Here is a 26,073-nt window from a genome sequence, read left to right on the forward strand (position 1 = left end):
ATGGACGTACAATTTATCTAAATGGCCTAACAATGCCGCTTACAAGCCGTCGGGAGCAGTGAAGCCACCGACGGCCATTTTACGTTGCCACTTGTTATGCCTGAATAACTTGATAACATTGATTTGTCTGTTTTCACGTTTATTTTCCATACAGCTGTTGTGAAAGCGCTATATAAATCAGCATGTATTGTATTGTATTGTATTGTATCTCTACGGCTATTCTTTACCTGTCCATTTATATATACACGTATTTGAGGTAAAGTGAAATGAAACCTATGACGTAACCGAGAGGAGGACCAATAAAAAAGGAGTGATGGATGGAGCTAGCACGCGACTGCACTTCTCGCACAAGAGACAGGCTGACAGTCGGCAACCTCGCCTGAGAAAAAAAAATTGTGTGCCCGTGGCGAGTTTCACAGGTCATTTCTCGTAAGTATAATTTACATTTCTTAGAATTATATCCGAATTTCGTTGCCGTTTTGCCGGCTACCAGGCCGGCTGCTCTAAATTCGGCCAAGTGCATTTGATGACAACCGACGTCTCCGAAAATCTTGAATTGCACCAACAAGGTTTCATTTTAAACTAGACCTTGACAGTGGTGTAGTAGTGTATCCAATACCTTTCCTAAACTGAGATTAATTCTAAATTGTGCAACATAGCTTTGCTTCATTTTTAAAACGGGATGAAATAATTTTAAACTGTTTCACCAATCTTTTATAAGAGTTACCCTTAGATTAAATTGAACCTTGTTGGTACGCCCAATGTTTTTTAAACCCAGATTTTGGCTTTGTACTCTTGTTGTTTCTGCTGCTCACTACTTCAAAATCTAGCCAATACCAAATGTGACTGCTTTTCTTCATTTTTTAAGCCTGAAAAGGCTCGAGGCTAAAGGCAGGGTCATTTTCAATGTATACTGCGTGGGAAGATGAACAAACTAGATAAGTGAACCAGTCAAACCCGTTGATACCTTAAGTTTATACAAGAGAAAACACGTTGTATGCTCATATGGAAACTTTGACCTGGCACAAGCCACTTCAGTTTTTTTAAATCAAGTCCTCAAAGGTCCATACTAAATTTATGAACAAATAATGGTGCATTTCACCGTGTATTTTTAACGTTTGAAGACATTGAGGCTTGTTTCTCACATTTTCTTCAAAATTTGAGGAGTGGTTTAGGCCACACTTTTTTCCAATACAGTACCTCTTAACAAGCTTGTGCTAACAAGCTTCTAGCAAATTTGAGAGTCCTTTCGACTTTCTCTGTCACTGAAACTGCATTCTTATCTTATAGAAATCTAAATTGAGTTGCAAAGCATACTTTTGTGCTTTGTAAAGTACAAAGAAGAAACAAGACCAAAATTGGCCTAAAAATTTAAGAATATAGAAAATATTTTGTATCCTGGCCTTTACCCCTTCCATTTTCATCCACACCTCAAACACTAAAGAACATCTGAGGCACAAGGGAATATTCATGGTTGATTTTTACATGGGGTGACGACTGCTTTTCATTTTCAAGGAGGTTGTTAAGACACTGTGATGCATTCAAGTTACTTATTGACTCTGTTCACTAACCGTCTTTTCTCCACCAACACAGCTTACGAAAGAAACACATCACCATCATGGGTAAAGGTACAGTGGTTCTGGCCTACAGCGGTGGATTGGACACGTCCTGTATTCTTGTGTGGCTAATGGAGCAGGATTACGATGTCATTGCTTACATGGTACGGTTTGAAGTTTGCCTTGTATGCCTTTTCGTGCCATTTTCATCCAGTTGATCAATATGCTTGACTGGCACAGGCAACGGGGCTTCGGTGGTTTGTGCTGCTCATTTGTTAGTGCTACAATAGAATAAATAATGCCATTGCACCACATGTCAAGGCATTTGTGATCAGCACATTTCTCTTCTTTTCACTCTGGGTTTCAAAACAACAACTGCCTTTTGTTGCGCTCATTGGCCATTTACAGGAGAGCCGAACACAATTGTTCCTATAGAAAATACTGCTAAGTGAGTTGAGCAAGATTGCACACAAACGACAACGTTTTATTGAAATGTTGTGTACAGGTGTTCAATAAATGTCCAATGCTCATTTATTAAAAATGTGGTTGGGGGAATTAATTTTAATCTCTCATTTACCCCGTTTTTAAAAAATGATTATTATTTTAATAAACCATGCTTGCTTATTCTTATTGAATACTGTTTTCAGATATTTTTAGCCACGTTTGATCGAACAGTGAACGTGCTTTAATCGTAATCGTTTTCCGCAGCAGATGATAATCACTGAAAAGGAGTGCATTTGAATCACTGTAGTGTGTAATTGCGTTTCCCTTTCCCTTCTAGGCCAATATTGGACAAGATGAGGACTTCGAAGCTGCTCGTAAAAAGGCACAATGCCTTGGTGCCAAAAAGGTATATGAGAGCAATTATTACACAAAATACCAAAGCCAAAATAGGACTACTCTGAGGACTATGAGGTTTTTAATTTGTATAATTGACTTATTCTCCTGTCCAGGTCTTCATCGAAGACCTTCGCACCGAGTTCGTGGAGGACTTCATCCTGCCCGCAGTCCAGGCCAACGCCGTCTACGAGGACCGATACCTACTGGGCACCTCGCTGGCTCGGCCTTGCATCGCCAAGCGCCAGATTGAGATTGCGCGGCAGGAGGGAGCCGAGTACGTGGCGCATGGTGCCACGGGAAAGGTGAGCTCGTCGTTTGCATTCAGCGCAGTTTGGTTTGTCAGATTAGATCTGTCTTTTGCCATTACACGTGTCACAAATACAGTGTAAGGAAATGGAGAACAAATTTGGTAATTAACCACATTTGACAAAATGGGGTAATTATTTTTTTTTCTAGATTTGTCTAGATTGGTGGCTGCAGCACCAGGATAGCTAGATTGATAGATGCTTGATTTTGGTTAAACTACATGTGCACTTTCTAAATTTACATTCACATACAATTGTTTGTTCCTACCCTTAGGGCAATGACCAGATTCGTTTTGAGCTTGCTTTCTATGCCCTCTATCCGGAGGTTAAGGTGAGTCAGTTCACATGTCGGCGGCAGGGAGTCAGTAGAGGGGCCCGAAAAGCACACTCACCCACTTGTCAATATGTTCTTTGCAGGTTATTGCACCCTGGAGGCTTCCAGAATTCTACAACCGCTTCCGAGGGAGAACAGACCTGATGGAATACGCACAGGTATGATGGTGTAGCAAAAACATTTGGGCTTGTAGAGTATTCTACCCAGGCTGACTTGTACCCAATGTTATGGCCAACCAGATTGTCATGAGGCGGTTTGTACACTAGAGGGCGGTCATGACATGTACCACTACTTGGCTACCTTGTTGAGGATTTCATTTTTCAGCTGTTTCGGAAAGTTTTTATCTATAAAAACCATTGTTTATCAACCTGAGCTGTGTGTATTTTACATTAGAAAAACCTAACGAACCACCAAACAATACTGTTGCAAATTGTATGCAAAATGAAATAATTATATTTTTTATATCTGTGAACTCTTGGCCATTTTAGTTAAGCTAGGATTCTATTGTATCAATGACATGTGGATACATATGTTTTTTGTGCCTTCTTCCATCTTGTGGAAGAGCATTTAATCGTTTTGCCTCTCACACTATGTTCTTTTCTTTAAAAAAAATCTTACCATTTAAGTGAAATTGGGTCATTCCCTGCTGGCTAAAAAAATACATTGCTATAACCAAACAATTCTTCACAATGACATAATGTTACTAATTTAGCTAGATGGCTACTTTAACAGTATACAATGAATCTCCTCTGTTTCCATACATTTGTGGACTATGCATATCATGATGTGCATTTTCTGTTTAACAACAGAAACATGGCATTCCTGTGCCCGTCACTCCAAAGGCCCCCTGGAGTATGGACGCCAACCTTATGCATATAAGGTAGGCCAATTTAAAGGGGAAGTAATACATTTTATGCAGCCCTACTAGTCTAAGCACTGCATTATGTTTAGTATTGCGTGTGGAATATGAGTTAAGCAGTAAAATCCGCCCATTATCGGGCATCTGGGGGGGGGGGGGTCAGCCATTTTGTCATGTGCTGTCGACTGATAATGATCTCACACTTGCTCAGGGCTCAGCTTCAAAAAACAGGTGAGCCGTGATTGGGCCTTACCCTGAGCAACCGTGAGGTCATTTTCAGTGGAGAGAAAGTGGCTAAATGGCGGCCCCCTGAGATGGCAAAAAAAACCTGTGGATTTTACTGCTTCACTCATATTCCACAAACAGAACAGGTTACTGTCAAGAAAATTTCGGGTTGATATTCTTCTTTTTTTTTCTCTTTTATTGTGCATTGCATAGAATCCATTTCACTCAATATTAACATTGTGTCTTAACAGTTATGAGTCCGGTATCCTGGAAAACCCCAAGGTAAGCTCTATACTAAACGCATAATTAAAAAAAGAAAAAAACATACGCCGATTTTTATATATAGTTGTTTTTGGTTTTTGGAAACCTTTTCTTAAACATGGATAAGTTTTACTTCGATAACACAAAGCATGTCAGTTGTGTAGTGTCTCAGTCTGAACAGGAAGGGGCATTATGTGTGTGTAAAATAGGACATGCACTAGATCGGAGACAAAGAAGAGCATCGTCTGCTGGATTAAAAAAAAAGTACCTACCTAGATACCAGGTGGCTATAGTGCTATCAGTGCATGTTATCTGAGCGTTTGTATGGATACAAATAGACGTACAGGTAGGAGCGTCCCTAATTTTGAGTCCTTGTCTCTAAACCAGAGCACTGAAAAGCACCCTTTTTGGAACAGATTGCAAGATTATCCATAAACATCGACACGTTTTTGAAAGGATCAATTTTAGTCATTACTCCACGGCGCAGGATAATTGCCCACTCTTTTCGAGATTTGATAATGCGGAGAAGAGAGGAAAATTGCTCAAACTGGGCCTGATTATCGGTATTTGTGTAGATGGCTTTTATTTCTTAAGAGCAAATCATACTGGGATATGATGACAGAATGTTTGGTAGCCAGTTCTTGCTCTGATTTTCACATTTGTAGGGTTTACATTTATCCCCTTGCTTTGACCCTCAAAGAATATTAGCTCCCACACAAGCGCCTACAGAGACAGACTCTTCCCCAGGGTTGCCGGGGAGACTTTGTGTGAGTTTTGCCGGCGGTCAGGGGTGACTGCAGTACATACAGGTTGCCCTTTGCGACCCGCAAAGCTCCTATCTCACAGCATCGGCGATGTCTGCATGTGTCACGGCTCACCCAGGGTCCTCGCCGGGCCCTGGGAAGAACCGGGGACACACAGACACTGACTTGTCGTCAGTGACGCTTCGACTAATTCCCGATTTCATGGGAGCCGGGAGGGGGGAGGGAGGGAAGGGTTAGGGCATCGCGCCCAGCTGGGGCCTCCTGAGTTCCAGCCCCAACTCTTCGGGTGCTCATTGTTCCGGCGGTCTTGCGCTGCCGCAGGCTGCGACGTGGGAGGGGAGCCATTTCACCGTGACACCGTGACACCAAAATGTCACCAGTAACAGTAAAGTACAAAGACGGCGTGCCCAGACAGATGAGTCTCCCTCGGCACACACACACACACCCTCCTCCCGATGGACGGGGTGTCACAAGGCGGCGAAGGGTCCCGCGCTGCTTGAGTTGCGGCCGCACTGTAACTCAGACCTCTGTCTCGCCTTCGCTTTCCCACCCCTCCTGAGAGCTCAAACTGTTGATAAACGTTTTGAAAGGAATGCGAGGGAAAAGCTCAGGGCATTGCAACGTATGATGACAGTATTGTTTCATTCGCAGCAGCAGTTTGTCTTGGGCCACTTACTCCCAACGCTGAGTCGATGGATGGCATTATGTACAAAGAAATATTTTGAGAGCGGGGGTTCGCAGCAGTAAAAGGATTTGAATACATTACCCTGGGGAAGGGTAGAAAGTAGAACCTCCAAAGTTGAACGCAACGCGTTCTGTGATGCCGGTCAACAGTTGGAACCTTTCCCATTCCGATACACCGGCGCTCATGTAAAATGGTGTTTGTGAGTTTGGGGGGGGGGGGGTGTTGGTACAGTGATGCCCTCCCCTGGGAGAGTTGCCAATGCACTTGCGGTCCATTTATTGAACAAAAAAAGTGCAACGGTGCATCTGATTCACCCCAAATAAATTTCAGATGCAACACTTGCATCAGAAAGAAAAGCTGACAAGACCTGAATTGTATTTTGGGTTGATGACTTCAAACAGGGGTGGGCAAGCACTCGCTCTCATTTCACATGAGTTTGAATGCGATTGGATAATTCTGAACACGGACGATAGAGAGTAAGATGGTGGGCGCACTTGTGTAATTATCGCAGGTGTTTATTTTTTTACTTTAGCTCTCTGGAATAGAGGCGAGAGGCTTGAGTTTCCCATCTTGGCCATAGAAACGAAAAAAATTCACCCGAAGTTCCAAAATCTCACCAAAGATCCACTCGCACTGGCTGATTGACCCGGAAGGTCATCTCAAGTCGATATCTCTGTATCAGCCCTTCTCTCCTCCTGTTACTGCCCTGAAGGCAGAGGACCAAACTTCACAACACCCCCTCCCCCTTCCACCTGTGGCACAAAATACTCCTACTCACACGACCCCCCCCCCTCCCACACACACACACACTTCCATTTGCTTGTCACAATTAAATGAGGAAATGTCCTAATGGTCGATCATATGTTGTGCTCTAGATAAGAGCCAAACAGAGTTCAGGTTACTCTGCAATTAAAACTCAGAATCCTTCCTGATAGCATTTAACACAAAGGCCCTGCTCACCCCCCACACCCCTCATCTTATAACGTTAACTTACGTGGAGTAAGGCTACTTGAGCCTGTCGGCCACTTTCCATAATGTCCTACGCAGATGACTGCCTTTTCCATGGCTCGTTTAAAATAAAAAAAAGAAAACTCAAATTTCATTATCACTGTTGGACATCGTCTCCTTGCACGCGAGCAGTCGGGGCAGCGGGAGGGAGGGGGGTCTCCACCACCACCACCACCCCCTCAGGCAGCCTGACACTCGTCCCGAGTCATTAAAACATCAGCTCACTCTTAATTATAGCCTCTATCAGTGAGCCCCCCCCCCCCACACCCCAACTCTGACCCGCTTTGTTCTTCGCGATGGGGAAGTGCATGGACCACCGCTTGCTATGACCAGAAGTAAAGAAGCGTAACGAACGGTGGGTGGCTCCGTTCACTTCGAGGAAGTGCAAAACGTGTTTTCGGTCTGCATGGTTAGTCGGGAAGATGGATGGGAGACACAGAAGAGCGCCTGTAGGGGAAGGAAGTGGAAGTTTGTCGGAGTAAGTGCGCGCGTGAATGTGGCCTTTGAAGCACAGAGGTCAACGTTTGGGGTCTGTGCGCTCAACTTCCCTTCGGGCGTGCGTTGCATGACCTGTAATACTTAGACCAGTCATTACCATACTCTGTGCCATGGCACTTGAGTGTGGGATCACCAGGTGTGCCGGGTGAAATGACCCAATTTGGTTTGATTCGTCGCAAAAAATTGCCGATTTAACATAAAAAAAATCAAGAGTAATGACAGTTATTGTGGATTACATTTGACAATTAGAATTTTTGGTTCAGACTATAGCAAGCACCTTGGAACTTGACATGCTTCATTTGCTTTCGCGCGCCGTATAAAATAATGGGGCGGGCCAGATCTGGCCCCCGGGCCTTGGCTTTGAGACCTGTGCCAAAGTCTTACCCCTACTGATTACTTAAAACCGCGCATACTTTTTGTGGCGCTTTTGTTTGGCGGTGTGCTGTGAAATGTTTTCAAATGTAAAATATGTGCCTTGACACAAGTAAGGTTCAGAAACTGGGCTAGCATGAGGATGCCAAGAGATTTCATCGGCTACAGCCAAGAGTCTGGGCAGCTGTAAGGAACTCGGAAAGTGCTCTACTTTCGGCCAGATTTGGCGTCGAACGTACACTCTCAAAGACAAGTCCTTTGGAAGCGAGCACCAAATATAAACATCTCTCCAGCACATTATGTGGAATTTTTTTTTTTTTTTGCTACGTTTGCATTTGCAAGAGAGGCCAGAAACGTAGTGATTTAAGCGTCATTTCCGAACCATTGCACCAAGGATGTTTTCAGCTCGGCCCTCTCAACTCTCACTTTGGTGCCCCCCCCCCCCCCTTCTCCCCGCCGCCGCCGCTGCCTCTTTAGGCCCTGTTGGCTTCGATTGAAAATCAATGAGGCACGTAATATGTGGAAAGATAGAAATTTACTTGCTTTAAGTTCATGCGTCAGCCCTCTCCATGGCACTATGGGCCCCGTTTAGCACAACAATATGGCCAAAGCGAAGACTGCCAAAGGAGTTGCTCTGTGCGACATGATGGTGCGCTTCACGCACCATTTGCCACCAATACCCGACCCCCCTCTACTCCCTCCCACCTTCTCTATCTCTACCTTTCTCCGCTCTCCCGGGGCCACGGCTTTGGGACAAGTCCACCTGCAGGGGGTTTCAATTGAAATGCATTGATCTTCAAACACTGCAAACAAGCCTGTTCCCTCACTTTTCCCTATTTTTTTTTTTTCTTTGTATCCAGCCACCCTTAAGTGTGCGCTCCCATTTTATTGTGCTACATTCGCATTCGAATATTTAGGACTGTCAAGTTCCACTCGGAATTGTTGTCGTTTTTCTTCTGCCAAATGAGTCGCCTTTCCTAGCTGGAAAATTCACCAATTTCTGTCAGGTTAGGTGTTGATGATTTACGTATTAAAAGTAAAAAAGTTAAACGAAAAGTTCTCCTGCCACCACTTAGACTGATCATAAGGAGGGTTCCTCTCAAGTCCTTAACTGCAGCATTCTGAGGCCCTCGATCCTCCATCAAATGTCGACATGAAGTCATTAATCGCTTGTCTGTCAGTCACCCTCCTCCCTGATGAAATTTTCTGGTGGAAGCCGCTGGCTCGTTTCAAACCCCAAATTAATTTTTTTAAAGACTTGCGCTTTAATCACAACCCTGTAAATAAAATTCAGTCCATCAAGACCATCCCTCATAAAAAGGCTTTTCAGGTAGGTCAGTCACCCGAATCCCGTTCACTCATTTGGCATCTTTTAGGCCATTGAGGCATAAAATTCCAGAGAGGTTGACACAGACTCCTTCTCCGTCAATTTTGGTGTTTAGTTAAAAGGGAAAAGTGTTTCAGATGCTCGTTTTCACCTCACTGACGAATGCCGATTAGTTATTGTATGATGATTCAGTGTCTGGTAAAGCTTTCCATTTAAATGCACTCAGTAGTTATTTTGCATAGCAGCCCTACAATTTGCTGCCACTTGGAGGACACCGTCCTGCGGCTGTGTAATTGTTGGCGGGTTGCGCGACACGCTCTCTTTTTTTCCTGCCAACGAAGCCGAGACGACTTGGGGATGCAAATATCTGACAGCCGGGGACAACTTCAGTCAATTTAGTTGTGCGGATGCCAATTTGGCGCCAGGAAAGTGAAAGAATAGACTTGTCAGGCAGAAAATTGATGACAGAAGATGAAAGCGGTGTCAACAGAAGGGGGAAAATACATGCAGACAAAAACAAGTACATCATCTAAAATCGCTACTCTCCACACTGTTGTTTTATGCTTACGTTCTTCCGCACCAAATGCATCCAAGCATGCCTTATGGACCTTGTTTTGTGAACTGGGGCACATAATAGAGTCTTCCCCAAACTGTTAGTCGGAAGCATGATTTTTTTTTTGAATAGTTGATGTCAATTCATAGGTGCATCTTCCAAAAGAAAGTATTTGAGATATGTGCAGTGTCTGGTATTCGCAAACCTGCCTCCACAACAAGCAGCAGTTTGGCAGTTATTGAATCATCCTTGCGAAACAAACAAACAAAAAAAAGACAATTGCTTGTTTCAAACTCTTTATTGCCTCTCCCAGTTAGTTTTATATATTATGTTTTAAATAAAAAGAGGATTACATATTCTGCACTTTAAACAGCCACATAACTTCTGTAGCATAACGCGAACACGGGGTGTGTTCAAACTATGGCCCGGAGCCCATTTGTGGCCCACCGTCCAGTTTTCAGCGGCCCGTGACACGACAAAAAGAAAAAAAAATCTAACTAAAATGATATTTGACAATAGACTACAAGGTTAGTTTAAAAAAAGGTGCAGCTGGGCACAGTGACGAGGAAGGCCGTCAGAAAAATGCCATTCTATCATAACACTTCAAGCAAACACAAAAGGTGGAGCAGCATTTATAGATTAAATCTAATGGTAGCAGTTACTGTCATATTCTTTATCTACTTCGGATAATTTTAACTGTGCATTGGGTATGAACGAGGTCCTGATGATCTATTTAATTATCTTTGGGGGGATGTTACCCATTCCGATACTTGGCAGAATAAAATTCTGTTCCAGGGTGTCTCAACCCAGACTCTACTGGGACTGACTCAAGCTCACCCGCGACCCTAATAAGGATAAAGTGCTTTAAGATGATGGATGGATGGAGTTCCCTGTGTTGAAGGGACACACGTACAGTAAAATAAAAAAAAGATTGATTTTTTTTTTCTCCCATTCACCCCCCCCCCCCACGCCCACTCCACTCCTGACATTTTTCAAGTAACTACTTTTCACGCCTCATCATCTCTTTTCTTCGGCTAGCCATGTGTCAATTTCACACAAGAATCTTCTTCTCTGATGAGGTCTCGGAAGGTTGTTCTTTCAGTGTAACCTTTTTTTTTTATGTTCTTTTCCAGAACCACGCTCCCACTGACCTCTATCAAATGACCAAGAACCCAGAAGACGCGCCCTCCTCCCCTGACGTACTGGAGCTGGAGTTCAAAAACGGTTTGTGTGGATTTCAACTGTTGGAACACCGTTCTGTCATTTGTCATTTTTGGGGTGACAAAACACAACCCATAAAAGCTGTCTTAATAGTGCCTCAAACACCCGTTTGGAAACGAACAATTGATCGGCACTATGCCGCCTCGGGACTCAAAGCAGCAGTCTCGGTGCGATCTTGTCGGTGGCTGAAAACCTTCTCATACAAAATGGGAGATCGTATACCGGTACTTCCTTATCTTACTCCATCACTAAAATAACATGGAGCAAATGCGCCATGATCTCATTTTGTCCCAAATTTGTGATTGCCATTTTAAAACGTTCATATTGGTAATATTATTTCTGATTAATTATTCTACAAAAGATCATCTTCCTCAGTTGAGTATTTGTCCCCATTTTTTTTTTTTGCAAGCTCCCTTTTTAAAAGTCGTTTGTCTCAAGTGTTGATGTCCAACGTGTCAGCCACTCTTGTTACTTAACATTGGCCACTGTCACCGCAGGGCTGCTACTCCAACACTGACCCCCTTTGCCACTTTATCACCACTGACCACCCAGACTTACTATGCCCAACCTCGGCGCATTTGCCGGCTGTAAACCTGCCTTGTTTTGCCGCAGGGCACGCGCGCACACACACACACACACACACACACACACTTATAAGCCGGAAGTCTTGCTAATATGTCGGCACCCCCGAGGGGCCCCGAGGGAGACGCTCATTAGATATGTTGCCCACGAGGGGCTGCAATAGTGGAAAGTGTCACATGTTTGCGCAAAGCGAAAATGGCAGAAAACATCCCAGCCGGGGGGCAAATAGCACAGATGTCTCTTCATCTCCCAGCGGATGAGGAGTAACCGTGGGGCGGCTGGTGGACACTAGCTGCTCTTATCAAGGAGCCAAGATACACATTTTGAATGAGAAAAAAATTCTCAACAAACGACGCAAAAAATTGTCACATTAAGTTGATGCTAGTGGTATCTTGACACGTACATTTTCCACATTGAAATAACAATCTGTTCCAGCCCCCCAAAATCAACTCCCATTTTTCATTTGTGTGGGTTTTTTAAATAAATAAAAATTGTAGTATATGGGTGGGGGGGCGGTTAAGAAAATAGAATGCACAGAAATAAACTGGTTTCATAAAGTATCATTACGTAGTGAAGTTGGATGTCAGCCTTTAAGGGCCGTGACCTATTCAGCAACCTCAGGCTAGAGTCAGGGTGGTCAGTTAGTCTGCGTGTGAGCATCTGGGCGTGAGTTGTGGCCTACAGCAGCTTCTCATGAATGTTCTCCTTTTGGGTTCGTGTTTGATTTGTTATGCCGGTCAATAAACCGCTGGTAGTGCACCCCCGGAATAGTTGAAATTGACTTGCAGGCTTTTATTCTGTTCTAGGAGAGGAAACGAGTGATTACAAATGTAAATTGAACCTTCTGCCATCGAGTTTAACAGCATTTAATTGTTCTGCCTGTCCCTATATGTTGATGGCATTTATGGATAAACATAGGTACGCTATTTAGTCTAAATAATAATTTCTGGACCAATAATGTGAAGTTGGATCATCTCTTATGGCACACCTGATGATCTTTCATGGCACATACAGTTGTTGGGAATCTGTACAGTGCCGCCATCTCACATGAAACCAAGCGTTCGAGTCATGTCACCCGACGGAGCAGAGCCGCAAAACCCTGCCTGTTTTTTTAGATTTTTTTTTTTCTTTCTTCCCAGCCCTGTGCGCAGTTTTCGCCCGTATTCTCTTTGGCTTTTATTAAGCGTCCTATGACAAAAGCTGTTTTAGTTGTTCACACAAAGGCCCCGAGCCCGCTCCTCCCTCTGAGCACAAGATCAGCACAAGAATGTTTTCACTTCAACCGCCACCCCCCCCTTTCCACCCCTCACCGCCTTTTTCATCCCTACTTTTTCTCACCCAAGTTTTCTCACTGATTAAAAAAGAATATTTAACAACAGCAACCTTTTCCATTCCCCCCGTACTTCTCCCTCTCATTTTTTCCATGCCTCCCTCCCTTCACGCCAAAGAAATAGGAGAGACAGAGAGGAAAAATGTAAAGCAGTAATTTTTCTTACAACTGTGTCTGCGGGCCCATTGTCTGCACTATTTGGCTGCGGGGGGGAAAAAAAAACAACAAAGAATAGGATCGCAGGGAGAAAGAGAGAGCGCCATTTCGGTGAATGATGTGAGCCACAAAATGATGGAGAGAGCGGGCAAAATGCAGGAAAAGGGCCAACCCCTAGACTCCCACGTTCGTCCACTTAATTTATTTGAACTTTTAATCTAATTATTAGCGATCTGGGAGCGGGGGGAACTGGCGTTCATAATAAACCCTCTCCTGCACTTTTTGCGTTCCATGGGAGAGCAGCAAGATTCCCGCGATATGCGAATGCCCCGTCAACAAAGCCCTGTCCGAGAAAATTTGTCAAGTCTTTTACGTGTCAGCCCCCCCTCTTCCCCCTCCCAATGCTGTTGTATCAGTAGCCATTTCCAAATCAAGGAAGAACTCCTATTTGTGTGTGTGTGAGTGTGAGAGTCTGCCCTCGACATTTAGCCCACATCTGTCTTTAAAGAGCCCCATTAAGCAGCAGGGTGACAATGATGGATGCCAAAGTGGGTGTCTCCCGATCAACAAAATAAACTATTGATGTGTGTATCTGATAGGAAGATTGGTAAGTTGTTCTCTCTCACACACACACGCACACGCACACGCACTGACAGTGTCAGCGCTAAACAGAGGGCAAGTAACAAAGCTGTGTGTTTAATTGAATTAGGTTAAGGCCGGCCCACAATTTCACAGCTTTCACATGCGCCGAGCTTTTGAATTTATTAGCCATTCTTTGTTGTCGCCTCCTTTTGTGAGGCCTTTTTAGTTGACCGTTATTGATTTCAATGACTTGTAATGAATACTTGTCACTCTATTTATTTGAGCTTATTTGTCATGCTGAACGATTCATTTTTCAGGTGAGAGTAGACCAAAAGATTGCAAACTCAGCCCGTGTTGGAGAATGTGATTACGGCTAACTTGGAATTTGGTTTTAGTTTCAGGTTATTTATTTCAATGACTCATTATGAATACAGGTAATTGCCACCGAAGGCCTTATTTTCATGCCCAGTGCAAAAGTAGTTTCTTAGATGGCAACTGTTAGAAATAGGCGTCTGCGCTGTTGTGGGAGTGAAGAGCCCATAACTGTGTAAACAATTAGTTTAAGTGAAAACGTTGACGTCCTGATCATTCATTGAACGTTGATATATGAAATAATTACGATTTTGTTGTCATATAAGAGCCAATAGTTTGTATGCAGTGTGCGTGTCCACAATCACATATTGTGAAAATGAATGACTTCAAAACAGCACTTGCAAATTACAAATGAAGTTATTTTTATTCACTTATATTTCCACTTGAGTACATTTCCTCTATTTAAAAAAAAGCAAAGTCAATCTAAGCAAATGTATTTTTATCATCTTTTCCCCATGTTTCTTTCAGCGAGCAGATCAATAGGCCTTACGTACGTCCGACTGACTTTCTAATGCATGCCTGTGACAGCACGTTTATTCATGCAAAATTCCCCTTCCACTTAAGTCCCGCTGCTGCTATTTCTTGCATCAAAAAGCACGTTCGCAAAAGGTTCTGATGAAGTGAGCTCCATTTTCTTGAATACGCTGCAGCACAGCTCAATGTAAAACATCTGCACTGCAATTATGTACTTCACTTGGATTATTTATCATCATTTTTAAAATGAAATGATGTAATTTTTTTTTTTTCTACCCTCTCCAGGTGTCCCTGTGAAGGTGGTCAGCATGAAGCAAGGAATCTCGAAAGACAGCCCATTGGATATCTTTTTATTTCTAAATGAAATTGGGTGAGCTTTTTTTTATGTATTGATTTAACGTGATATTTGTATACATTTAATTTGAAATGTCTCTCTAATTTGAAAAAAAGGATAAACATGCTTCCAACTTTTCCTTTGATTTCTTCAGATGCTAATTTTACGTAAAAATTGTATTTATTCATTTTGTTTTTTTTATGTTTTGATGTAAATGCATACACACGGTATTTATTAGGAAAAAGCAGAAGGTCAAATTCTGTGAAATGATTGAGTATACCTGATGTATTAAAATGTCAATACTCTGTGACTCCCTCAGAGGAAAACACGGAGTGGGTCGCATCGACATCGTAGAGAACCGTTTCATCGGCATGAAGTCCCGAGGTGAAAACAATTATGCTTTTTATGTTCATCTGAAGCCCCCCCACTTCCTTTTCATATCTCCCCACTCGTGTATGTGTGTGTGTCTGTGCTCTTAAACAGAAAACGCATCTCAATATTTCACCTGTGTCTTCTCGCCAAGCCTTCCTTTGTCACGCAAGCTTTTTATGCAATTCGCAGTTATTTTACATGAGCACTTTAAGAGTCGGTAAAAGCAAAATGCGTTTTCCTGTTTGGAATTATAGACGGGGAGGAAAGCAAACGTGTACGTGACGGGAGCGCAGCTGCACCACAGGACGCAAAACATCGGTCTTGTCACTTGTGCGGTCTGTTGTCACTTCATCTCCGCTTGTGACAAGCATCGCAGACGATCGAAAATAAGTGGGCCAAAACTCTGCGATCACGGGCACACCTTTTCAGCGGCCATGACACAACACTGGCAGGTAGAAATAGGGCAAGTGGGAAGCCCACTCTTCTCTCCTGTCCACAGTACAAAAGAATCAAATCGGCAGAGCAACCGGGAAGAGGTGGAGGGCAAGTGCTTGTGTCTGAGTGCTTGAGTAACTCCCTTTGAGTGCATTCGACGCCATCTTTCTATAGAATGACAATGAGAGGTGGCGGATGTCCTACTTATTTATTTTTTTGTCAGGTCATATTTATTTGTGTCAAAGAATGTTGCCACAAAACAATCGGCAATCCTGCCACAGCGCTGTTTGACCTCTGACCTTTTTGTGTACAGGCGGAGATAGTCAGAAAACACTGTTTGGGAGACCATGAAAGACGATTTAAACGTCCCACTTTCCTGAAAGAAAGAGCAAGAAAGTAGATTTATGACGTCCACCCCAAAAGAAAAATCAATAGAGGAGCAACTGTTGAAAGCCCTAATTGTATCAAGAGTCTTGTTTAAAGACAGAAAGTGATACTGTGGTAAAAGTAAATTTGTTGTGGTTTGTTCGTTATTGAAAATAACACTCAATGTATCGTATCATAGCATAACAAATAGAATTGTTATCTCACCGAATTGAACCGAATCGAATCTTTTTACTTTTGTACACAAATGCATATGGACGCCGTATGGTGACAGTGAAGTCAAGTCACTTTATACTAAGCAGCATTTTGGCAAATGGTGATCAATACTTCAAAAAAAGAGGCTTCAGTTGTGTAAAGCCACTGCCGGTTGAAGTTCACCATCAAACCAAGAATAAAACAAATGTTTGGTATTTATTTAACAATTTAAAATTTTCTTGGAGTTTTGTTATGCTGACAGTTTGTATGTGTTGCTGGACCGTTTGTGTTCCAATCCGGTAGTGCCCAAAACGAGCACTGTATTGTATTTCACGGCTCCAACAGTTTGCCTGTAGGTTGAGTAAATAGCTCGCCTTCAAGTTTTGCTTACCTGTCGTCACTTTATGAGATTAAAACCTCGAAAAAGCACTCGAGGTGTTTTCTCCTGAAGCTTTAACTCAACTTTCAGATAGCTTCCCATTGTTCTTCCTTCGCCGCTAAGCCGTTTTTAAGCCAAGTTTACTTGGAGGCAGTTTTAACTTATTTATCTGATAGAGGCAGGCTAGCGGAAATGTCCCTACGCGCCCCGCGCGAATCCCATTGGATGACCAAAAGGCCACAAGCCCTTGGAGCTCAGGTGGCGGCCGTTTGAGGCTTTGGACAATTAGCGACGGGGCTAAGCTGGGCTTCTGGCCGGCAGCGCCCCAGTAAGTGCTTCTCCATTTTCAGGTCAGGACTGGCACTGGAGGATTTGGAGATGTACAAACCGGGCGATTAAATAGCATCGCGGTTCTTTTCGGCCTGTAACCATCTTGTCCCCCACTCCCACCTCACTTTTTTTCGTTTAGGGGGGGTTGAGCTGACATTTGAGTGACAGCTTCATTTCTGCTGTCAGCCACCTCATTTTTTTTCAGCCCCTCCCTGACCAGAGGGGGTAAATTGCAGGGTATAGGCAGAGCCCCGGTCCACGCTGGTGGCTGGCAGGGGCCGCCTACCCTGTCATTTAGCCTGCATGGACACACTCTCCCATATTTAGCAAGGAGCTGTCTGTCACATGATGACAGATGGCTAATATTCATGTATTCAGAGAGGCCTGTGAACAGCTTCTTTTGACATGCACTTGTTCAACCTTTTTGGGAAAAAATGATATTTTTCATATTTATTCCATGGGGCAATAAAATATTATGACTGTATTCCCACAACATGAAAGCTCCCAAATATGTTGACGCAAGTCTCGTAAAATTATAGTTTTTTTCCTCCCCCGTATAAAATTTAATTGTACCATTACTTGTGGTTATATTTATTTGTCAGGGATCTACGAAACCCCCGGAGGCACCATCCTGTTGGAGGCCCATCTCGACATTGAGACGTTCACCATGGACAAGGAGGTGCGCCGAATCAAGCAAGGCCTCGGGATCAAGTTCTCTGAACTGGTCTACAACGGCAAGTCACTCAAATATGAAACGATGCCGCGTTTATCCGTCCAACTATCTTAACTTGTGCGTTTGGTGCGAAGGTGCGTGGAGCTCGGGTGTCTTAATCCTCCCTTCTGCTCAGTCCCCAGTCTCCTCTGCACCTTCATCCACATAATAGGATCAGTGCCATTTGAGACTGGACTATTCGGCCACTTCACTTATACCCTCCAGAGACAGGCCCCCGACAACACACACACACACACACACACGGACACACACACTCATACTTAAAATGCATTACCCAAAAAAGCAGGTCAGAGAATTAAAATAAATAAAATAAAATAATTTACTCATAAACTTCCTCTAGCTTGTGTAAATATGAAAATATTTCGTTTTTCAGAGGGGTTTTTGTTCGGGTACACAGGATTCAGTGGATTCACACATTTAAGTGTGATTACAAACCCCTCCCAAAATGTATTTTTAAAATAAATAATGAAAATAATAAGCATAGTTGGGATAAAGAGTAACACAAAATGTATATAACATTTCATCATGTTAAAGTCTATGTTTAGGAAGCGGGTACAGGCGACAAATGCTATTTCTCGAGTGTTCAATGTAATTAATCGGATGCATTTTGTTTTTTAAAAAAAAGGATGCCATCAGATCAATTCGCTGAGCAATTTGCTAAATAATAGTTGCAGAAAATGAATTCAGAATGAATCCTGTAAAATACATTTGAATTGATCAGTTTTAGAAAAAATAAATAAATCAATACAACAAAGGTTGCAGGACTCCTGATAAAGGAAAAGCCCCTTGGGCCGGATTAAAGAGCAAGACGTACTTTGCGCACCCCTGGATTAAATCCGTTGGATTTAAAATATTAATAACACGGCAGATAGAAATAAGTGTGTGTGTATGCGCGCACGCGTGTGTCTTATTTTAACAATCCACCTTGCATCTGTTTTCCATTCCTACCACATTTAGTGTCCCCCAGAGAGTTTGTATCCCTATCCTGGCAGAGAGATGGACTAAAACAATAAAACAACCACGGTCTATAAAATGCACATAAGAATGAGATTTTTCCAGCAAGTCCTTTCAGACATGCTACACGCTTATTAATGCTAATGACCAACTAATATACTTCGATTACAATAATTAAAGAGATTTAAAAAAATGAGAGTGTGGAAGGCTTTCGTCTTTGGACGAGGACAGGCGATGAGGTGGAGGTCATCTACTGATCAGAGGAGGACCCCTGCCAAGTGGTGCGGGACCTCCTCAAACAAATGCATACACAAGCCTCCTCCATCTGTCTGGAAAAAAACGCGAAGGGGGAGGTCCACAATTCAACACACACGCCATCCACAGCCATTGGTCAGCCCCCAACAAAGTAGCAGTAGTCATCGTCTTACCTTTTTCTGTTTGTTTGTTTTTTCTTTTGATTCAGTGAATCGTGATTTGTATGAATTTTAATCTGGAAGGCGGAATGCACTACACACTAATGCTAACATGCTTTATGCTAATGCGATAATAAAGTGAAAGAGTAATTATTTTGGGGGGGAAAAAATCTCCTGGCCACACAAAAATACAGAGACCTTAAAGTAACATGGAGACCCCCCCCCCAAAAAAAAAACAAGATGTGTAAATCCTCTTCTGCTGCCATTGTCTCGCTGAACTGGAAGCAAGGTAGCACAGGTAAAGAAGCTTGCGCTTGCGTTGAAAGATGTTTCTCATCTTAACGAGAAACATAAGTGTATTTTTTTCCCTCTGTCACTTAAGGGGTGCCGTATATACAGTAAAAAACTAATAAAAGTACAACAGTAATTGAGTGCACCTTCCTGTACTACCTGATGAGATTTTCTTACGCCCCTTGAAAATAAACAACACCAGCCGCTGTACAGTATACTTAACGTGTTGTGTTTCCTCTCGCAGGCTTCTGGTACAGTCCAGAGTTTGACTTTGTGCGCCACTGCATAGCCAAGTCGCAGGAGAACATTGAAGGCAAAGTGCAGCTCTCCGTCTTCAAAGGCCAGGTTTACATTCTTGGACGAGAGTCGCCCAAGTCGCTGTATAACGAGGAGCTGGTCAGGTAAGCAAAGAAGACGACGATGAACATGTATAGGGTCTGTGTTTGTTTCAGCAGCGGTCACTAACATTTTTTGGGGGGCTGGTTTAATGTTACGCAATATTTTGACGAACCAACAAAGAAACAACAACAACAAAAAATTCTATTGAGTGTAACTTGAAAAGGATTTGCCAATCGTTATATTCTGCTTGTACCTCGAAAAGCTCTTAACACTTTCTTGCCACTGTAGTAACCGCTGTGCCTGAAAGGGTTCGGTTAGGAAATCCAAAAGTCGCGGTCTCCGTGCAGCCTCGTACCAAATGTCTCACTGATCGTTGCTGGTACGCGGTAGTTGAAGGCAGTTGATTTCAAAGACAGGCGGCATCAAAGCAGGTGCTGGGTTACAGTTTGCCAACTGTGTACGCTTGTTCTTAAGGGGGGGGGGGGTACCCTACACGTTGGCCGGCCGGCCTGTCATCGGGTCAGCTCGCCCAAGTACTCCCGCGGCCTCCGTCAACACACTACACGAACAATGACATCAGACGAGCAGCCCCTGATCCCTATTTCTCACCCCCCGCCCTCCCCTCTTCAACGCACCCCTGTGACCCCTCAGCCGCGCTAACAGTGGGTTTGTTCAGGAGTGTCAACCCCGATGCCCCGTGGGCAGGCTCAGTACTGACCAAAGTCAAAACCCCTCCATATGCCTCTCTGTCCCCACTTGAGTCACACACACACACTCCGCTTGTAGCTTACAGTCAGGCGGCGTATAGTTTTTTTCAGTCAGGGGGGAGAGAGCTGATGTCGAGGGAGGGTACAGAGGAGAGGGTTGGGGGGGGGCTTTTAAGAGGTAAGTAGCAAAAAGTGTCATTCTTGTTAAGCAGGTCAGGAGGAGCGATGCCTCAAGTGCATAGCCGTTGAGTTTCTCACACTGCTTTAGCAAGCAGACGCTCCAAAAGGGGAAAAGGAGCTTTTGTTAAGTTTCTCTGTCCGTGAGGTCGCTTTTCAATCGGCAAGGTGTCCAATTTACCAAGAGTCTTCAAACTTTTTCTTCCAGGTAGCGTGCAACAGGCACATTGTCATTCTTCACCTTTCATTGAGGCTGACAGTCATTGACGAAAACGTCTCGGTTATGGAAACCCGTCCTATGAAATATTAGAATCAAATTCAGTCTATTGTGTATTTTTGGTTGACGCCCAAATATTTAAATGTGAAAAATCATTACGTTTTTGTGTGTTGGATTCAAAAGCAAGTCACAAAATGACTCATGTTTCTCAACTTGAAAATGGAAAGAACAAATGACACATGGGTTCACTTGGTCAATTTCACACTCGGCGGGTGTTACGTTGTCACTTTGTAAGTGTCAAAATAAGGGCACCACTGTACAGGGTTAAACGTAAACGAAACACCCAATCTTAACATAATTACAAATACTGCAGCACATATTATGCAAAGATGAGTCATGCATGTAATTTTTTAACATCTATAATTGTCACATCGGCACAAAAAATAAGTAAACCGGGTTGCGACACCAAAATAGTGAAACATTGATAACAGATTGAGTGTTTTGAATGCGAGTCTGCCAACATTTCTTTTTATTTTCAGATTTTTTTTTCCTTTTCGAGATGAAGCTCGGTTGTATACGTAACTTTGCTACTTTTGTTGTGTGACTGAGGTGTTGTGTTTCACCATCACAATGTCCTCAGGCCCTACTGACAGATGGGCCCTGAGGTTCCCCACAAAAGACCTCACTACAAATGTCCCGAAAACAAAAGACAAAGCCATCCAGTAAAATGCACTGATTCATAGCCTGCTTTAGTTTAAGGGCAAGTAATTAATTCTCAAGTTCCAATTCATGGGTCACTACTCCATCTTATTTTGAATTGGAATGTATACAGTATGGACTAGGGTTCAACTGATTGAATCTGCTGGAATTATAAAAACGGGTAAACATTGGCATATTATTTTTCTGCCTTGCAGATTTTTTTAAAAACAACTTTGACATATTACAACATGGGCGGCACAGTGGTCGACTAGTTAGTAAATCAGCCTCACAGTGCAGATGCGCAGGGTTGAATTCCGGATCCGGCTTTCCCGTGTGGAGTTTGCATGTTCTCCCCGTGCCTGTGTGGGTTTTCTCCGGGTAATCCAGTTTCCTCCCACGTTCCAAAAACATGCATGGCAGGTTTATTGGGCACTCCAAAGTATCACCAGATGTGACTTTGAGTCCAAATGGTTGTTTGTCTATGTGCCCTGCGATTGGCTGGCAACCGGTTCAGGGTGTCCCCAGCCTACTGCCCGGTCTGCCGGCATAGGCTCCAGTATGCCCGCGACCCTTGCGAGAATAAGAAGCTTAGAAAATGGATAAATGATTATGACATTAAACCCCCCCCCACACACACCTTAAATTAGCTGATTTCTGCCACATTTCGGTTCTCCCGATAAAACAGTTTTGCCTGTAATTCATATCTTTAATGTTGTAAGTGTTAAAGAACGGGACTGAAAGTTATTTTAATTCTTATGTATTTGTGAATTAATTGGCTGATTCATCGGTTATCTGAATTCTGCCAACTATCGGAATCTACTCCCAAAAAAATCTGTATTGATCAAAACCTCTACTGCACATATGAAGAAAGAAGTGTTCTATTTGATGTATTGGAATCATTACGTTCAATTGTTTATATAAAAGACACCTTTACATATTATGGTACTCGAATGCCTTGACGTGTGGGTAAAGAGAGCCACACCCGCCGATGCGCAAACTGTCAAACACGCACAAATACAAAACGACAACAGGCAACTGACGCCGGGATGCTTACATGCTGACTAACCAGCCATCCCGATTCCAGTTCCTTAAGTTACCCACTTGGCCCCGCCCCTTTAAGGCACACACCAACACAGGACGGCGCAGACAGTAATTTCATTTTTACTGCAATATTATTTTTTTATTTTTCCCTTACTGCAGCGTCATAAAATAACTAGTATCCTGGCTCTTGTATGCCTGACAATTATATACCTTGAAGGAGTCGTCACACATAGTTAGTTATTGCACGACGGCAAAACACACACACACACACACGGCCACAACCCACCCCCGCCGGCATCTCGCTGGTTCTCCGCGGGCAACAGTAAACGGCATCATTAGCACAGTGGTAACGCGGCCCGTCACTGCACCCATCTGAGAGGGAAATGTCACCCTCCTCGCCTGTCTGCCCCGCTCGCCTCTCAATTAGACGGCAGGGTTTCTGCCAGCAACACACACACACACACACACACACACACAGACACGCTGCCGTTTTCTTCAAAGCCACTCACTCATAATGGCGCTCAGGTGCCAGGCAGGGAGCCTTGTATTGAGAGTTGATGATTTAGTTGTCAGACTTTTTTTTTTTTTCCCCTGTGTTTATCCTATCATTTGTTGGCAATTTCCTCTTTGGCTAAGTGCTCGCAAAGAATGAATGTCAGGCGAAAACACTGGGCGGCTGCAAGAGGACTCGGGCCAGCCAGTGTATTAAGCACGGCAGGTAGAAAACTGCCGTAATTACCCGCCGCCGCTGCACGCCTTTGTGTGCCGCGCGCTCAGGAGGCATGGCGATACAGAGCAAGACATTGATTTAGCAGGTTTTATATTTATTTTTGCTCCCCTGTGGCCTGCGGATGAACCCCAGAATCACTTGAAATCAGGGGCTCTCAAAATTTCGGAGTTTGAAGACGACAAGTTTTTCCAACAACCCCCTCATAACCCTAACGCCAACCGAGGCGCTGATAACTCGAGTGGACTAACTTGATTCTTGTGATTTTTTTTTTTTTTAAGTTAAGTGCCCTCAATATCCACATGAGAAGCCCGCGGACCTGTTCTCAAAATAGCTCCCTCGTGATGGGACATTGGGATTTTCTAGGAATGTTGGGGAAAAATATCGTTTCAAAATGTGAACTTTGGCAGAGATTTTTAGAAATAAACCGTTCATTATTTTTCTCATATTTTGAAAAATAATTAACATGATAAGTGTGTTCACTTAAATATTATCAAGATAATCATCGGTCAAAGGACTGCAACAGACAATTCTCGACCCTAATGGATCGTATGTCGATTTATTTTGGCAATTCATTATATTTAAAAACAAACATGTTTTAATTTCAGTCTCCTATTTTCAAAGACGGGTCATGATATTAAATTCAAAAATGTTGCTCATTGTTTTCCAAAGTTAAAGATTTTTTTTTTCGCTTCAAAGATGGTATCTCTGCTCTCATCGAAGATTACAGAATTCTGAGAATATTCACTGTTGCGGGTGAATATTTTTAGAATTTAATCAATGTCAATGTGAACAATTTCTCCCAAAAAATATATATATTTTTAAATGAGCGATTCATTAGATATTTGATTAGTTGTCGCGTAATCGTTGCATCTCTATCTGCTCCACGCTTTCTTGTACGTTGGCCCAGTCTAGCACGATGTTGTCGCCGTCTCCCGAGAGCCGCTGCTTTCGAATCTCATCTACTCGACTTGATACGAGAGGCTTGTTTTGTCAAATTGAGCATCTCTTCTTGTTGTTGTCCAATATTGACACATTCGTGCACCAAAAAAATGAAAATGTAAAGTCCCGGCTGAGGAATCAATAGGCACATTATTCCCGCAGGGCGCCTTTATCAATGATCCAGTTATCCCAGCGCTTAATGAGGCTTCACGTGTCATGTGTTATATCGCTCCGCTCGCAAACGTTTCATTTGCTTGTGCTGACGTTGTCTCTTGTCTCTCCAGCATGGACGTGCAGGGAGATTACGACCCGTGCGACGCTTCAGGATTCATCAGGATCAACGCAGTCAGGTGAGTGCATGACCGCCCCCCCCTACCCCTGCCCACCGCAACAAAAGGCCATTGATAAACAAGCCTAAACACCGCTAAAATCACAACTGGACTGTTACTGGTATACTCGTTTATATTTTGGAGACGTTATTAGATGATGTGGCACAGTTGCCTGCTGTTACATTGCAATTTTTCTACAATATTGGCGGTTTCTATAATTGCGACGTGATAAACGGCGGTGTGAAGAGATCACAGTCATTGAGCAGTCAGAAAACCCGAGCGCCAACCGTGGAGCCTTCCAGTGTGCCTTACCGGGAAGGGGAATCTTCGGTTTTTAACTGAGCGCAGCGTTCGGAAACCTCAAAATGTCACATGACCGGGCCGTCACCAACGACAAGACCCCCTTGTATGGAATTTGCAAGAGATCTTTTCACCACAGGCTGAAGGAGCATCAGCGCCTGCAGGGTCTCTCCAGCAACAAGCTGTGAACCTACAGAGGAGCTCCACCTACAATTTTGAAGAACCATTCCTTAAAAATACCGACGTTCTTTCAGATGGCGCCCGTCGCCTTCTCCCGTGCTCCTTAATATGTTCAAAATTAGCCACTCTAAAAATGCTCCTGATTGTCGACGACTGTGTTGTGATCGTTGTTTCCAACGGGGGAATCATGATCAATAAAAATCAAAAGAATTGGAATTGCGCTTTTGTTCCCCGTGTGTTGAATCTTGATGGATTGAAATACGCCAGTGTTGGTAATGATTCCAAATAAAGTTTGCCCCCTCTTCAGTTGAGTAAATAAACACCCCTGGCAGCTAGTTGCAGTATTTCCAAAATTCCCCTCCCCCCACGTAAAAGTGGGCTAAAGTTCAACAAAATTCTATTCATGTTGATGTCGGGCCTTCCCGTCATGAACAGTTCAGTCAGTGTATCACTGAAAGGTGTCAGCGGCGGAGTCCACGTCCATAAGGGGACCTCCCGCCGGGTCTGCGGACCCCCCGTCAGGTCTAATGGGCAATGATGACTCCTCGGACCCTTTGAGTGCTGCGAGAAGCCCCTCCACCCCCAACCCCCTCCTTCCCAATCCACCAACCCACCCGTCCACCTCCTCCCAGCTCCTGCTCAATTACACGGCAGGCGTCTCAGTCTTTGCCTGGTCAATTACTGGCCGGCCCCAGCATTTACTGTCACCCGCGCACAGGTTGCAAGATAATCAGTGTCTGAAATGGCCCCGTATTCAGATTAGTCAGTCAAGCTGAAGGCGAGGAGGTGGGAGGAGGTGCCGAAGCGATCCGGGACACATATCAATCTCAATCGGACTTCAGCACTTGGGGAGGGGGGGGGGGGGCTGATACATTTTTAGTAGCATGATAACATTTCGGTCAAGAGATTTTTTTTTTTTTTTTGACGGATTCCATCCTTGAGCCTCTCCTTAATGCATGCTCTGTAGGGTTGAAGTCTGGAGACGGACCCCATCGGTTTTTGTTCATTTTAAGGGTGGTTACTATCTTGAGTCTCTTCTTGAGCAGGTGAAAGTCCAAAGTGGTCACTCCGGCGTCTGTCAGTTCGATGCAATTTTTCTGTTTTATGTTCTGCAACAGTAATCGAAACTGATTTTTGAGGAGAGGAGCGGGATACCCCCTGGACTGGTCGCCAGTCAATGACAGAGCACGTGTTTTGAAGTCAATAACAAAATGTTGACTCTATCATGAGAAAAGTGAGCCCTTGATTGTATTTCGAAAGGTGTGAGGAATCCGTCTTTGTCGGTTCCACT

At 43.6% G+C, this 26,073-nt stretch overlaps 1 protein-coding gene across 1 annotated transcript; it reads left to right on the forward strand.

Annotated features, from left to right (window-relative positions):
* Positions 1 to 265: 265 nt before the first annotated feature.
* ass1 (argininosuccinate synthase 1) lies at positions 266 to 24,998 on the forward strand. The gene is made up of 15 exons (XM_052051882.1): positions 266 to 429; positions 1,594 to 1,720; positions 2,338 to 2,406; positions 2,510 to 2,698; positions 2,976 to 3,032; positions 3,119 to 3,193; positions 3,845 to 3,915; positions 4,371 to 4,401; positions 10,721 to 10,811; positions 14,590 to 14,674; positions 14,958 to 15,022; positions 17,336 to 17,467; positions 19,369 to 19,525; positions 24,258 to 24,323; positions 24,742 to 24,998. Exons 1-15 carry the CDS (start codon positions 314 to 316, stop codon positions 24,788 to 24,790), a joined length of 1,380 nt encoding a protein of 459 aa, XP_051907842.1. The 5' UTR covers positions 266 to 313; the 3' UTR covers positions 24,791 to 24,998.
* Positions 24,999 to 26,073: the final 1,075 nt, after the last annotated feature.

The sequence above is a fragment of the Hippocampus zosterae genome, chromosome 18 (assembly GCF_025434085.1).
Source record: "Hippocampus zosterae strain Florida chromosome 18, ASM2543408v3, whole genome shotgun sequence".
In the NCBI taxonomy this organism is placed as follows: Eukaryota; Metazoa; Chordata; class Actinopteri; order Syngnathiformes; family Syngnathidae; genus Hippocampus; species Hippocampus zosterae.